The sequence below is a fragment of the Amblyraja radiata genome, chromosome 10 (assembly GCF_010909765.2).
Source record: "Amblyraja radiata isolate CabotCenter1 chromosome 10, sAmbRad1.1.pri, whole genome shotgun sequence".
In the NCBI taxonomy this organism is placed as follows: Eukaryota; Metazoa; Chordata; class Chondrichthyes; order Rajiformes; family Rajidae; genus Amblyraja; species Amblyraja radiata.
Genome location: NC_045965.1, coordinates 14,152,044 through 14,167,880, shown reverse-complemented (window position 1 = coordinate 14,167,880; position 15,837 = coordinate 14,152,044). Strand labels below are relative to the sequence as shown.

The 15,837-nt window shown below is 41.4% G+C and overlaps 1 protein-coding gene across 2 annotated transcripts in view; it reads left to right on the top strand.

The window, feature by feature from the left end:
- dmrtb1 (DMRT like family B with proline rich C-terminal 1) overlaps positions 1-14,851 on the top strand; it is a 33,733-nt gene extending 18,882 nt beyond the window's left edge. Inside the window, exons 1-2 of one of the 2 annotated variants that reach the window (XM_033028118.1) lie at positions 8,585-9,267; positions 13,761-14,851. In XM_033028118.1, the coding sequence (XP_032884009.1) occupies positions 8,898-9,267; positions 13,761-14,638 (1,248 nt within the window). In that variant the 5' untranslated portion in view covers positions 8,585-8,897 and the 3' untranslated portion in view covers positions 14,639-14,851. Of the gene's footprint in view, positions 1-8,584; positions 9,268-13,760 lie in introns of those variants that run through there. The other variant, XM_033028119.1, reaches the window with a different exon arrangement.
- Positions 14,852-15,837: the final 986 nt, after the last annotated feature.

The window sequence follows — 15,837 nt, the reverse complement described above, 5'->3', positions numbered from 1 at the left end:
GATTTCACAGGGCGAGATTTGATACAAAATTGGCCTGGTGAAAGGAGTCAGAAGGTGACAGTAAAGGGTTGTTCTTCATATTGAAGGTCTGTGATCAGAGATGTGTGCTAGGTTCCCTGTTTTTTGTCATTGATATTAACAATTTGAATGAAAACATAGATGACATGATTAATAAATTTGCCCATGACATCAAAATTGATGAAGAAGGCTGTCTAAAGTTACGAAAGGACCTAGATCAACAGGGAAAGTGGGCAAAGAAATCGCAAATGGAATTTAACTTTGAAATTGGAAAGGGAAAATCAATTCCATTACAGAGAATTGAGTACAGGGTGGGAATATCATGTTATAGCTGTACAGGACATCGGGAAGATTTCACCTGGAATATTGTGTGCCTTTCTGGTCGCCATACTTTGTGGATGGGAATAAGCTAGAAATGATGCAGAAAAGATTCACAAGGATGTTTCTGGAACTGGAGGGCTTGAGTTGAGGAAAGCTGGGACTGTTTTCCTAAGAATGAACGAGGCGGAGGGGTGACCTCATGGTTCATAAACGTATGAGAGGCATAGATAAGTGGATGATCACAGCAGAGTGACTAAAACTAGAAGGCATCAATTTAGAGAGTTTCGAGAGATACAGCGTGGGAAAAGATAAGATTAGATTAGATTTGTTTATTGTCATTCAGACCTTTCGGTCTGAACGAAATGTTGTTTCCCTGCAGTCATACATCTAATAAAAAAATGACAAAAACACACAATCAACACAAATTTAACATCCACCACAGTGAGTTCACCAAACACCTCCTCACTGTGGTGGAAGGCAAAATCTTAAAGTCTTTGTCTCTTCCCTTTGTTCTCCCTCTGCGCCGAGGCGACGGTTCAAACTCCGCGGGTGGTCGCTGCCGCCGCCACAGCTCCGAGAGTCGGGTCTCCACTGCCGCCGCCACGGTTCCGGGGCCGAGTCGGGTCTCCGCTGCTGCTGCTGCCGCCGCCACCACAGCTTCGGGGCCGAGTCGGGTCTCCGCTGCTGCTGCTGCGCCACGGTTCCGGGGCCGAGTCGGGTCTCCGCTGCTGCTGCCGCCGCCGCAACTTCGGGACCGAGTCGGGTCTCCGCTGCTGCTGCCGCCGCCGCCACGGTTCTGGGGCCGAGTCGGGTCTCCGCTACCGCTGCTGCTGCCGCCGCTACGGCACCGATGCCGCAAGCTCCGCCATTAGGCCTCGGCGCAGACGGAGACGGGGAATACGACAAAAAAACAAAGTCGCATCCCCGGAAGGAAGACCAAAGCATGTTTCTCCCACCCCACCCACACACATACACAACTTAATAAAACAAAATTAACTAAACATGACAAGAAACAAAAAGAATGAGAAAAAAAAAAACAGACGGACTGCAGGTGGGCCGCGCTTAAGCCAGCTCCACCATCTTGAAACAGGGTTACATAAATGGCCCTTCGGCCCACCGAGTCAGCGCCGACCAGTGATCCCCATACACTAGCACTATCCTACACACTGGGGACAATTAACTTTTTTTTCCAAAACCAATTAACCTGTCCATCTTTGGAATGTGGGAGGAAACCGGAGCAACTGGAAAAAATCCACTTGGTCACGGGGAGAACGTACAAACTCCGTACAGACAGCACCTGTAGTTAGGATTGAACCAAGGCCTCTGGAGCTGTAGGCAGCAACTCTACCACTGCACCACCCTGTCAACCCTTTAAAGTGGGCGGGAAAGATTTAAAGGGGACTCGAGAGGAAAGTATTTCACACAGAGGGTGGTGGACATGTGGAATGAGATGGCAGAGGAAGGTAAAATGACAAAGTTTAAAACATTTAGACACGTTCATGGATAGGAAAGGTTTATAATGTTATGGGTTAAATGCAGGTACATTCGACTAACTCAGGAAGGCACTTAGTCAGCATGGACAAGTTTGGCCAAAGGCCTGTTTCCATGCTGTGTAGCTCAATGACTCTAAATCCCCTCAAGTGAAACATCCTCTCAGCATCACCTGTTATTCTCCTGAATCGTACATGTCAAAGTATGATTGTTGCTCATTCTTTCAGATATCAACAAGAAGAGGCTCAAATACAATCATATGTCTGAACACGTCACAGTAATTGATATTGTTCATCCATCTGCTTAACCCCATTCTTCATTAAACCATGCATGATCTTTGTCTTAATTCCTCCTGTTTACTTTGTATCTGTAATTATTCATCTCTGTCTAACAAGAATCTATTTCAATATTTATTTTAATTGACGTAGCTTTAATAGCATTTTAGAGGAAATGCATTCCAAATTTCCACATGCCATTTTTGCTTGTATATCTTTCTGAATGGGCCATATCTAATCTTAAAGGCCAGTTGTTATCGAGTCCTGCACTCATGGAAATAGTTCCTCTTTTCCTCCCCTATCAAATCAATTATTTATTTAAAACACTTTATTTTAAATCCTCCCTTAATTGTCTAAACTCAAGAAACAGATCCTGTTTATGTGCTCCTATTTTAATCCTTTCAGTCCCAGGTTGATTCAACGCAAATAAATCCTTCTTGAGGTGCGATCTTCCCCAAACAGAAGACCATACGTGCCCTCCATTCCTTTTATTTTCATCTTCCATGGGAAAAAATAACTTATTTTTGTAGCTATCCGTCATCATTTGGTGATTTATTTCCTTCGAGTCCAAAATCTTTCTATTCATTTAGAGTTCCTAGTTTTGTGCCATTTGGAAAATAATCTGATCTCTATATCATAACTTACTTACAAATGAACTTCATCTCCTGCAATTTTTTTAGTCCCTTAGGCTTAGCCTAGTAATGGCTACTATCTTGTACTTCTAGCTGCATTACTTTGCCACCAAACCAGAACATGGCCTTTTAGTCAGTCCCTCATAATTTATTGTGAAAAGTGAGTCTCACTACAAATCCCATATTCCCCCCTTCTTTCTTCCTGACCCTTCTCCTTCCACCATATCCTTCCATCCGGTCTTACATTTCATTTATCCTCCTCCTCCACCTCCTCCTCCTCTTATTTATCTGAAACCCTTTTCTGTTCTTTTCACCTCTAGTCTTAGTCAATTGTTTTGCCAACCTGCCATTCACCCCGATCCTTCACCTGTATCTACCTATCATTTGCCAGGCTCTGTCTCATCTCCATCTCTCCTTTCTAGCTTTCTCTTCTCTACTCAATGTCTGAAGTGTCCCGATCTGAAATGTCATCTGTCCATTCCCTCTACAGATGCTACCTGACCCACTAAATGTCGTTTTTTGCCTATCAACCTTTTTCTCTGGCTAATGTAGGTATGGCATCTATTTGATATGTTTCCTCTTCATAGGGTCGTAGAGAGATACAGCATAGAAAGATGCCATTTGATCAGATTCTAGTGATGTGAGGCGGCAACACTATTAAATTCACCACTGTCACAACACCCTTGCCAAAATCTTAAATACATCATATAACTTGGCTTGAGGAAAGAATTTCAAGCCGCGGGTCAATTTTTTCAGAATTTTACGTGTGTTCACTTCATGTACTATATATAGATTGCCAATAATAATAAATTTATTATTATAGGTAAATCAAATTCGCTTTTGTGTTCAGATTTTTGCAGTCTAGAGCTTTAGACCTTTGGTTAAATTCTCTATGTTATTTCAAAAATGCTATAGTACAGGAGCACCCACTTAGAACTTCCTCTGTATTGATTGCCAGTTGGCATCAGTACATTTATATGTCATCATTTGTTTAGTCTAAGAACTCTCCCTTCTGAGTCCGAGCAAAGGAGCAATCCTCTGGATATGAAACACAATATATACATCAGAGTTCTTTCTACTATACATATGCTGAACTGGAAATATATATCAGGATTGGAAGAAACATTTCCGACATGACAGTAAGTTTAGCAAAGTATCTTTCTGAGCTTTATTTTATGTAGTTTTAGGGAAGCTATTTTCACCTGAACTTTCTGACTCATCGCAGTATACTAGTTTTGGTTTTTAATTTCTAAAAATCAACTGTTAGATTATGAAAAACAAATATTTCAAACATTTGAATTTCATATTTTAGATAGATTTGGGAGTTTCTTTCCTAAACAATCATTCTGCCACATAGCAGATATCAATGAAGGCCTCCAATATTGTTGAAGAGGAAAAGGGAGGATATGCATCTGATATAAAACTTTTCAAATGTTCTCTGAATTAATACAATGACTGGCATACAAAACCAATCAAGTCAGAGGCCCAGAGTTTGTACCCAGTCTGTAGAATTATGAAAGGGAATGGACTTGGCCTTGCACCTAGCAGAGTAAACAAGTAAACCGTCAGGGGAGGTTCAAGTTTGTGATTTCTAGTCAGTGCACCCTACTTCAAAATGAAAGCATGTGAAGCTACAGGTGAGTTTTGATGTAACACTTTTTAACAATGGCTAACGTCACAGTTTGCAATATTTAGCAACGTGCTACTTGGTCCCAACATATGTTGCAATCTTTGGGAGAAAACGGTGACATTTTTTTTTAGGGTGATAAATAAATGTGAGAATATTGCATTCCTCAGGAGAGGCAGTGGTAATATTAGAATTATTATTTTGAGCTTTTAAAAATGTAGACATTATAATTACTATACAAAGCTATCGACATGTGAGTATTAAGCCTTGCCAGTGCAGAACGTGCAGGATGTTTAGACTAAGGATTCCCCAGTGCAAACTTTCCTCACCAAGTAATCAATAACAATTCACAAACAATGGAAAACATTTAAGGTGGCAAACTGTACAGATGCCTCCTGTAAATAATGATTCTGCATTAAAATGAAATTATGAATATGGAAGACACTGGTTTAGATGTAGGTAGAACACGTTCATTTTAAATCAGTGTATTTTAAGTTTTAAATAAAGCTGCGAAATTTTGAAATATCACACAAACATAAAATTAATCCCCAAACTCGAATACAGGAGGAGTTTGTCTTGCACATGTTGGAAGTATTGGAAATGTTGGTTTATTCTTGTCACGTGTACCGAAATACAGTGGAAAACTTTGTTTGCATGCTACATAGTAAAATCATGCCTTACATAAGTACAATCAAGCCATACACAGGTACAACAGGTGGTGCAAAGCGATAAATACCAGAGGGCAGAATATAGAGGTACAGCATCGTAGTATTACATTTATAGAGAAAAGTGCAGATTTTTAAAAAGAGCCTGAAGGAACTAAGTTGGGAGATCAGGACTGAACCCTTAGCTTAAGAGAAAAGTGTTTAGTAGTGTGAAAACACCGGGAAAGAAGCTGTTCCTGAATCTAGTGGCAAGTGCTCTCAAGCGTTTGTGTTTTCTGCCAGATAGGAGAAAAGGGAATGACTGGGGTGAATAAGAGTCTCGAAACATCACCCACACCTTCTATCCAGAGATGCTAACTGTCCCGTTGAGTTACTCCAGCATGTTGTGTCTATAACCGGGGTGTAAATGTACTTGGTTAATTTCCCGAGGCAGCATGAAGTGTAGGTGGGGGAGATGGACTGGACTATGTCCAAAGCTGTTGCCAAACCAAACTGATGAATCCTGATAGGATGCTTTCTATGGGGAATCTGCAGAAGTTGGTAAGAGTTGTTCGAGACGAAGAACATTCCGGCACAAGAACGGGCCTTTCACCTGACAGTGTCTGTGCTCAACATGTTACCAAGTTAAATTAATCTTCTCCACCTACATGTGATCCATGTCCCTGCATATCCATGCACCTATTTAAAAACCTCTTAAATATCACTATGATATCTGCTTACATTATCACTACCCTTGGCAGCACATTCCAGCCACCCACCACTCCCTGCAAAATAACTTCACACCACATCTTCCTTAAACTTCCCCCCTCTGACCTTAAAGATATATCTTCTATTCTTTGACATTTCCACCCTGGGACTAAGGTTCTGACTGTCTAACCCAGCTATGCCTGCTGTAGTTGTATATACTTCTGTCAGGTCTTTCTTCAACTCTGACACACTAGAAAAAAACAATCTAAGTTTGCCCAGCCTCTCCTTGTATCTCCTACATCATAACTTTCTGACTCTTAAAATCAATGCCCTGACTGATGTAAGGAAGCAAATCATATACCTTCCTTATCACTCTATCTATTTGTGTTGCCACTTTCAGGGAGCTATTGACTTGGACTCCAAGATCCCTCCATATATCAATGTAGCTGAGGGTCTGCCATTAACTGAACACTTGCCCCTTGCAATCAATATCCTAAAGTAAACACCTCACACTTGCTCAGATTAAACTCTATTTACCATTTCTCTACACATATCTGTAACTGATCTATATCCCACTGTATTTAGTGACAACCTTTGTTACTGTCTGTAACTCCACCAGACATCTTTCCTTGATCTGTCAACATATCTGTTCATTTATCTCCTGCTGACTATTGGGAGTCCTGTGGTATAATCCTGTTAGAGTGATTGCACATTTCTGACGTTGGGCCTCTATTCATTCTATGTCCACTGGATGAACCCTCCAGTATGTCCTGTCTGAGTGTGGCTGCAATATTCTCCCTAATTAAAGCAACTACTCCACCTCTCTTACCATCTTTCTCCAGGATGGTGGTGTAAGCGGATACAATAGTGGATTTAAGAAGCTTTTACATAGGCACACGGATAATGCAGAGAACGGAGAACTACGGATCATGTGCAGGCAGAGGAGATTAGTTTCATTAGTATCATGTTTGGCACAAACATTGTGGGCCGAAGGGCCTGTTCCTGTGCTCTGTTGTTCTATGTTCAATCTCTTCTTGCAACTGAAGTTCTTCAATCCAGGCCACATCCTAGTGAATCACCTTAGTAGCCTCTCCCTCACAATGACATCATCCCATGGAGTCGTGACCAGAACTGACATAACTCTCCAAGCGTGATCTAAATAGCGTTTGTAAAGTTACAATACAATGTCTCAATATTTATCTTCTATGGTCTGACCTATGAAGGCAAGCATGCCATAAGCCTTCTTCACCACCCTGTCACCACGTGTTGCCACTTTCAGGGAACTAATGACTTGAACCTTTGACATCTCCTCGTGCACCATCATTTCTTAGTGCCTTGCTGTATTTCCTATCCCATTTTGACTTCCCAAATTGCATCAACTTGCACCTGTCAGGATTAAATTCTATCTGCCACACTCTTGTAGCATTTTATCCTCTTGTTACATTAGAATACTCATTATCCACATCACCATAATCATTTGCATTACACACAAACTTACTAATGAAACCTCCTAAATTTGCATCCAAGATATATAACACAAATAACAAGGGTCGCAGCACTCATCCTCATGGTACACCTTTTGTCACAGACTTGCAATCAGAGGAGCATCTTTCCTCTACTATCTTGTCACCAAGCCAAGTTTTGATCCAATGCACCAGCTCACATTGGATCCCTTGGTCCATCACTTCTGGATCACCTTGCCATGTGAGACTTTGTCAAATGGCTGACTAGAGCCCGTGTGCACACTGTCTACTGGTCTGCCTTCATTAATATTCTTTAAATCTTTGACCTCCTCAAAAATTCAAATCAAATTGTTGACAGTTTCTGTTGGAGCAAAGCCATGCTGACTATCAGATCAGTCCCTGCCTTTCCAAATGCACATAACTCACGTCTCATAGGATTTTTCCCACGAATTTCCCTACCACTGGTGAATAAGGTTCACCCGCCTGCAGTAACCAATAGAAACCAGATGGCAAATACCAAATGGTACAAGATTTACCAGAGAGAGAGAGAAATGTTTAAGGTTAAAGGGAGGATATTGCCTCTTACACAAGCTCCTCCTTTCCACCACCACCACCTCGCTTCCTATGTGTAACTGCTTAACGCTTGAAAATCTCACCCATAGGCCCCCGGATAGAATACAATTTCATATTGTTTGGAATGACTAAAATCACAGAGTGTGGTTTGTTTCCCAGGGGAGCACTTTCTCACGGGTTTCAGGTGTGTGGTTTCCATGAATGTGAAATCATGCGGCATAAATTCTGCCACTTCGAATCAGCCGTGTTTCCTATGTATTAACTAAATGTTGCAGAAAGGGGTGATTGATTGATCGTGCGCAATGTTGAGCGCGCCGACTGCCCCCTAAGACTTGTGAAGTAAGGTGAATTATTGGCGGTCAAAACAAAACTTTACAATACACGGACAATTTTTAAACAATGTTAATAGCTCCTCACCCCCACTTGAAGAGGAGCTAAGTAACCAGTCCCTTGTTCCCTGTGGTTTGAATATACAATGGAACACAGGAAAGTAAATGATCTAACACCATCTAAAATTCATTTAATTTAGAATCAGAGTTCATTCTCAGATCGTTCCTGCTAGTTACTACTTTTTCACTAAAATGTAAAGTGGAAGTAGATAATACAATGCATTTTGAAAGTTAACGCACCTTAAAGCGGGATATTTACGTTTTACAGAGACTGGGAAGAAGACTTTGTGAAAGGGGATCTGTATGAAGTGGTCCATTAGCTCTATTACCTCGTTTCCAACACTTCTTTGCTTTTAATCCCCGTTGAATAGAATGAGCCCGCCCTTTCTCTGCACCTATATCTCCTCCTCCAACCACTCCAACCCATTGAGAATTGCCTTATTGTGGAGCTGTTTTGAACCCTTTTCGGAAATAATGGAGGGGGAGAGGTTTGTGAGGGAAAAAAATGATTTTCGATCCTTTCATTGAAATCGTTTCACTTGAGTGACTTGAAATAACTGCCTATAAACATCGAGGCGGTGCAGCCGAGATGTATATGAACCGCACTGCTGCTCCTGGGACCAGGCTTGCCCTCACCTCGCTGTTGTTTCCTTGAATGTAATTTTCATTCGCCCCCCCAAAAAACTATCGGACGAGAATCAGGATCTGAGTTTAAAAAAATAATCGTAACTCTGATTGTAAGAGCGCTCGGCTGCCATGAATAGCTATGGTCCTCCGTACTTGTACATCCCCTCTGCATCTCCCCGAGCACCGTCCCAGAGAACTCCCAAGTGCGCTCGGTGCCGGAACCACGGGGTGCTGTCCTGGCTGAAAGGCCACAAGCGTTACTGCCGCTTCAAAGACTGCACTTGCGACAAGTGCATCCTCATCCTGGAGAGACAGCGGGTCATGGCCGCACAGGTGGCTCTCAGGAGGCAGCAGAGCAACGAGAATCCTTGCAGTCTGGTTCTTCCCGAGGATTACAGAGCTACATACCCAGCTCCTCCCGAGAGACACGAGGACTTACCTCCTCCTCCGGGGGAGTCGACGGCAGCAGCAGCAGCAGACTCCCTGCATCAGCAGCCAGGTGAGATCATGTCAGGGAATCCTCACGACTAGAAACCGGAATATTCACTAAAAGATCTGATAAATGCCCTGGGGGTCTTTGCACCTTGATGATGCAGTAATATTTGACATTAGAAGTGTGGTGATTATTACTGTAAACGAATAACTCCACGTGTGAGGCGTTGAACCTCTACAGATTATAGTGTGCTCTCCCATTGTGAGCGGTATTTGCCGGCGGATTTTGGTGTCCGAGGGGGAAGTCTCATTTCAATGCAGGCATGTCGGATTCGTGTAGATGGACACAATGGTCGGCATGAACGTGGTGGGCCGAAGGGCCCGCGTCTGTGCTGCACCTTGCTCTATGACGGAAAGCTTTAAAACTATCACCTTCTACTTAAAGGCACCCAAAACTAATACACAAATAATTATCACATGCCTTGGACAATTGAAACTGTTTCGCATACTGTGAGATTTTACATTTTGCAGTGCAATTATTGTTTTCTGGGCAAGCGCATCAGAAAATACTGTACTCAAAAGATCAATATACTTAAAAAACATCAAAATATAATGTTTGCCCCGACTTGTTTTACCAATACTAATGGCCACCGTTGTATTCACACTAACAATGGGGAGTTTGTCAGTTGTTTCAGGACATCGGCTTCCTATACTTGTATCAACAATGTTATTACCGAGGGAAAACATTTTTTCTCTTCTTATTGGGATATTATAAAGTAGAATTTCCCAAATCTCCAACTGAACGCACTGAATCGGAAAGTCGAATGGTTCTTTATGCCTACACCTCCCACTCATTATTTGAACACCCCGAGTACTATGATTCGCCTGAGCGCAGACTTGTGGGGAAAAATCCAGTGTTTTACAGTAGAAAAGCTGGATCAGTTAGTATTTGATTAACAAAATATTTAGTTACAATATCGTTTAATCGATATTCGGTTACATTCAGAAATTGGAAAGTTTTCGGTCTCCTCGCTTTCAGTAAGTGTGAAGATGACTATTTTCGGTGTAAACCAGCACCGAAGTGCGGTTCCTTCATACACTATTCATTAAGTCTGAGGTGATTTCACAAGATTCATTTTTTTCCAAGAAAGTTAAAAATATATAATATTCACACCCGCCCAAAAACCGAAAACAATTTCATAGAGAATTACAAGAGTGTAGAACATACATTTTAGTTTAATGAATGGGGAGGGAGTGGCAGAATCTGGGGGTGAATGCAACAATCTGGATGCCATTTTAACTGCATAATCAGTGGCAAAGCAAGCCACACTTGTTATCCTCTTGTCTGTGAGCACTTAAGGGTCTGATTATTCTTACTACAAATTGGCTTCCTGCTTGTTTTTCCACGTTAATTCTCAACAAAACAAATCAAAGAGCCGGCTAGTTCAAAGGCATGAGGCTCTGGTTATGATAATTGTGCTGGAGTGAAAGGGGAGGATTGATCTGTTTGGATGACCCGCGTTTACCGTTTCAGCCTCAGGGACGCGATTAATCTGCACAGTGCAGGGATTAAAGGATCAAATTGCCTGGTTACAATTGAAACAAAGAGGGACCTACTGCTGGGATCATTTCTAGATATTTCTTAAGAAAATGCACTTTTATGAACGTCGTTATTCTAATAAAACCGCGCATAACCACTTCAGTGACATTTCCACATATTGTGCCATATATAGATTTGAAATATATAATAACGATGCAGATTGACATTCGGCAAAGACTTCCCAATGTCGATTGCTTAATTATACTGACATAATTTAGTTCCATATTCAGAAAATTGCTATTCCATCATTCGGAGTGATTGACATTTTTTTCATTATGAATCAAGATCTTAACCAAGACTAGTTTTATTCTGAAAGAGTTGCCTAACGATTGAACCTTTAAGAGTAGATTACGATGTGGCATTGGTTGGACCAGCGAAAAAACTTGAATTGTTTACTCTGGGTCCATCAAGCTGCGACCTGTTGCAGGACGTTGGTGGCGTATTCATACTCTCGACAGCACTATCTGTACTTGAATGTCAAAATCTCAAATATCAAAAATAATTAAATTTTACCAGCAAGTAAAGGCAAACCTTCATTTGGATTTATGAGCAGTAATAATTGAGTTACCCCCTTAACCTTTAAATACATTGCCGGGAACTATTTTGTTGGATTATAATTTGTTTGAGTGTTCTGGCGAGGTGATTCTCAGCTCAGGTTTATCAAATTTACAGTCAGACACTTTGCTGTGCTTATCTGATATGTGTAACACATTTATTTTGATGTGGGTTGATTAATTTTCCTTTATTGACCTTCTTCTGCCTTATTTCAAAAGAAACAAAACATTACCCTTGTTTTAAATGTCCTCATAGAGTCGAACTGCAAAAGCAGTTCATGGAGGTGTGGGAGGCTCGCGATTGCAATTTAGGAAGGCATGTATTTTTATTTACACGTCAGTTTACTTCTTGTGAGTTTGTATATGACTTGAAATTAATAGGAATTGAAATCTGCTGATAATGGAAATAAAATCAAGGTTGCATAAAATATGTTTTATACAATGCTAAATAATGAGCAAATAAATGTTGATCTTAGCTAAAAGTGAAATCGTGGCACCTGACCATAGGATAATAGACAGTTTATGTATTAAATAGCAAACATCCAAAGTGAATTCAAATGCAGAAACTTTAGAGATTAAAAAAAACCCAGTCCCTTGAAAAATAGAGTTCGATAAGGTTCAAGTTTCCATGCAAGAGAAGCGATATAACTCGAAAATAGCACCAAATTTGCTTTAGCAATAACACAAGGCAATCGACAGAACAATCTCAACGTGTGCTGGATTCTTTCATTTCTAGGAAACTATTGTGCGGAATAATGTAATGACTATTAAAGATGTTATATAGCAACGCATTTAGAAAGCAGTGACAGGATCGGTCAAAGTCAGCATGGATTTATGAAGGGGAAATTTTTGAGGATGTAACAAGTAGAATGGATAAGGGAGAGCCAGTGGATGTGGTGTATCTGGACTTTCAAAAATCCTTTGACAAGGTCCCACACAAGAGAGTAGTGTGCAAAATTAGAGCACATGGTATTGGGGGTCGGGTATTGACATGGATAGAGAACTGGTTGGCAGACAGGAAGCAAAGAGTAGGAATTAACGGGTCCTTCAGAATGGCAGGCAGTGACTAGTGGGGTGCCGCAAGGCTCGGTGCTGGGACCCCAGTTATCTACAATATATATTAACGATTAAGATGAGGGAATTAAATGTGACATCGCCAAGTTTGCGGATGACACAAAGCTGGGTGGCAGTGTGAGCTGCGAGGGGGGATAAGGTTGCAGGGTGACTTGGATAGGTTGGGTGAGCGGGATAATGTGGATAAATGTGAGGTTATCCACTTTGGTGGCAAGATCAGGAAGGCAGATTATTATCTGAATGGTGTCAAATTAGGAAAAAGGGAGGTGCAGCGAGACCTGTGTGTACTTGGTGTGCACTGAAAGTAAGCATGCAGGTACAGCAGGCAGTGAATAAAGTTAATGGCATATTGGCCTTCATTGCGAGAGGATTTGAGTTTAGGAGCAAGGAGGTCCTACTGCAGTTGTTCAGGGCCCTGGTGAGATCACACCTGGAGTATTGTGTGCAATTTTGGTCTCCTAATTTGAGGAAGGACATAATTGCTATTGAGGGAGAGCAACGTAGGTTCACCAGGTTAATTCCCGGGATGGCGGGACTGACATATAATGAAAGAATGGGTCGACTGGGCTTACATTCACTGGAATTTAGAAGGATGAGAGGAGATCTTATATAAAACTCTTAAAGGATTGGACTAGCTAGAAACAGGAAATATGTTCCAGATGTTGGGGGAGTCCAGAATCAGGGGTCACAGTTTAAGAATAAGGCGTAGGCCATTTAGGACTGAGATGAGGAAAAACTTTTTCACCCAGAGAGTTGTGAATCTGTGAAATTCTCTGCCACGGAAGGGTGGAGGCAAATTCACTGGGAGTTAGATTTAGCTCTTAGGGCTAAAGGAATCAAGGGATATGGTTAAAAAGCAGCACTGATTTTGGATGATCAGCCATGATCATATTGAATGGCAGTGCTGGCTCAAAGAGCTGAATGTCCTACTCCTGCAGTTATTTTTCTATGTTTCTATGACTGGTTTTAAAAAGTTGTGTATATTTGAAAGGCAGTTTCCTAAGCATTTTAAAATAATTTTGCTCTGCTATGTGCTATATTATTTTTATTGTTTGAGGAGCTAGATTATTTGATACCCCTCAAGCAGCCCCTCCCAGCCCTATACATCTCCCTCCAGTTTGGTAATGGGGGCTGGCGCAAATTTGAGGAGTGGAAGAAGACGAGACACATGTTTAAAGTTCGAAAAATTAAAACAGTTGGAGAAAGACAGGAACTTCACCAAAAATACTCTCCAAAAAGGAATACTGTCAGAAACATATTCTAGTATATCATAATGCAAACCAATAATTCACCATCAAGTGCCAATTACAATGTTCATTTATGTATTTCCAGATGATTATGATGATGCAGAAGGAAATGTGAATGACAAGAAGCAAATGAACATGGTCAACGATGATATAGAAGAGTTGGTTTCTCCAACAGACATCCAAAATAGCAAAGCAACATCACCATTGGCAGAGTCCAGCAATGATGCAGAGCGAAAAAAAGAAGACAGCGTGCAGCTTAAAGATGCCGCCAGATATGATTTCAAAGACATCAAGAAGCTCTTAAAGTCTGAAAATGTACTTAAGGACATGTCTCCTGCAAGGGAATCCAAAAGGCCTCCTATTGAGGTTCTGACCAAAATATTTCCAAACCAGAAACAATCTGTGTTAGAGCTGGTACTGAAAGGGTGCAATGATGACTTGGTTTCAGCAATTGAAACCTTATTGTCCAGCAATGCTAGGAGATGGGAAAGCCCCCAAAACAGCAACAAACCGCAGAATTCCAAGGACATAGCTGACTACAATTCTAGTCACTACCCTTTATCCCCTACAGCTTGGTCGCTGAGCTCGGCCTTTAGGTCCCCATCTGATCCATTCCAGGTATCTCCAAACAACCATAGTATTGTGGCAAGCTTGCCTAATCTAAATCATACCGTTACACAACCCAGTCATTATCCAGTGCAAACCCTTTTCAGACCAACATTGTCTGGAAATCACCCCTTTGTTTCCAGTGAGTTTGCCCTATGGAGCACAATGACCTTTCAGCACCCTAGCCTGAGGCAACGATTTACATCTCTGGCTCACTCTACTAGTGCCCTATTGGGGAGCTCAACAATGGTCCTACCTGCCCCAAAGGAGACTTCCCAAAAATCATCTGTCTGCGATGAAAAAGTGGCAGAAAAGTCTTTGAAGGCACTTGGTGAGAGGCAAGAAGGTAAAAACTAGCAACATGAACGAGGCGGACTCAGTGAATTTTCACTATTTTGATAGGACATGCAAAAAAAATCTCATAGACATATTAATAAGATCAATCCTAAAATGGGTGTAGTATGGTGGATGTCCACACGCAGTAGCTGTAATTATCACTTGTAAAAGTCAATGTGAAAAATGTTCATTATATTTGGAATTTGATCAAATTAAAACACTAGATTATGGTAATTCAGTTGTGACTCGATCTTGATTCCCTTCGTTTGAAAGAAACGTTAGTGAAATTGATCTGTCAATAGAAGAAAAAGTCAATTTTTTAGATTATAATCAGCAGCTTGACATAAAGAGCTCAAATTTCATACATTCCATGCTTCAATGGTCATAGGTTGTAGGTAATGGGTTGGATCTGCTTGACCATGACTGGGTGAAATGAACTGAGCAGCCTAAGCCTTGAATGTAGGAATAGCATGTGCAGTATGGCTGCAGGAATAAGCTAGTCATCTCAAGCCTGCTCTACCATTCAATGCAATTGTGGCACATCTGGTTGTAACATTATCTTCACAATCATATCTATCCCTAGTAACCTTACATCCCCTTGCTTACCCAAAATCTATCTAACTCCACTTAAAAATATTGAAAGATGCTGTTTCTACCATCCCTTGAGTTAAGGCAAATTCAAAGACTCATTACTCTGAGAGGAAATAAAACATCGCTTCTTACTTGCGTAACCCTTACTTTTAAACAGTGAACGCTAATTCTAGATTCTCCCAACAAGTGAAAACATCCTGTCCACATTCACCCTGTTCATCGATTACAGCTCAGCATTCAACACCATTATACCATAAAAACTGATCACCAAACTCGGTAACCTGGACATCGACCCCTCCCTCTGCAACTGGATACTGGACTTTCTAACCAACAGACCCCAGTCTGTTAGGTTAGACAAGCACACCTCTTCAACCCTCACCCTGAACACCGGCGTTCCACAGGGCTGTGTGCTGAGCCCCCTCCTCTACTCCCTCTTCACCTATGACTGCACACCTGTACATGGTACTAACACCATCATCAAGTATGCAGATGATACAACGGTGATTGGCCTCATCAGCAACAACGATGAGTCGGCCTACAGGGAGGAGGTCCAGCACTTAGCAGCATGGTGCGCTGACAATAACCTGGCCCTTAACTCCAAGAAGACCAAGGAGCTCATTGTAGACTTC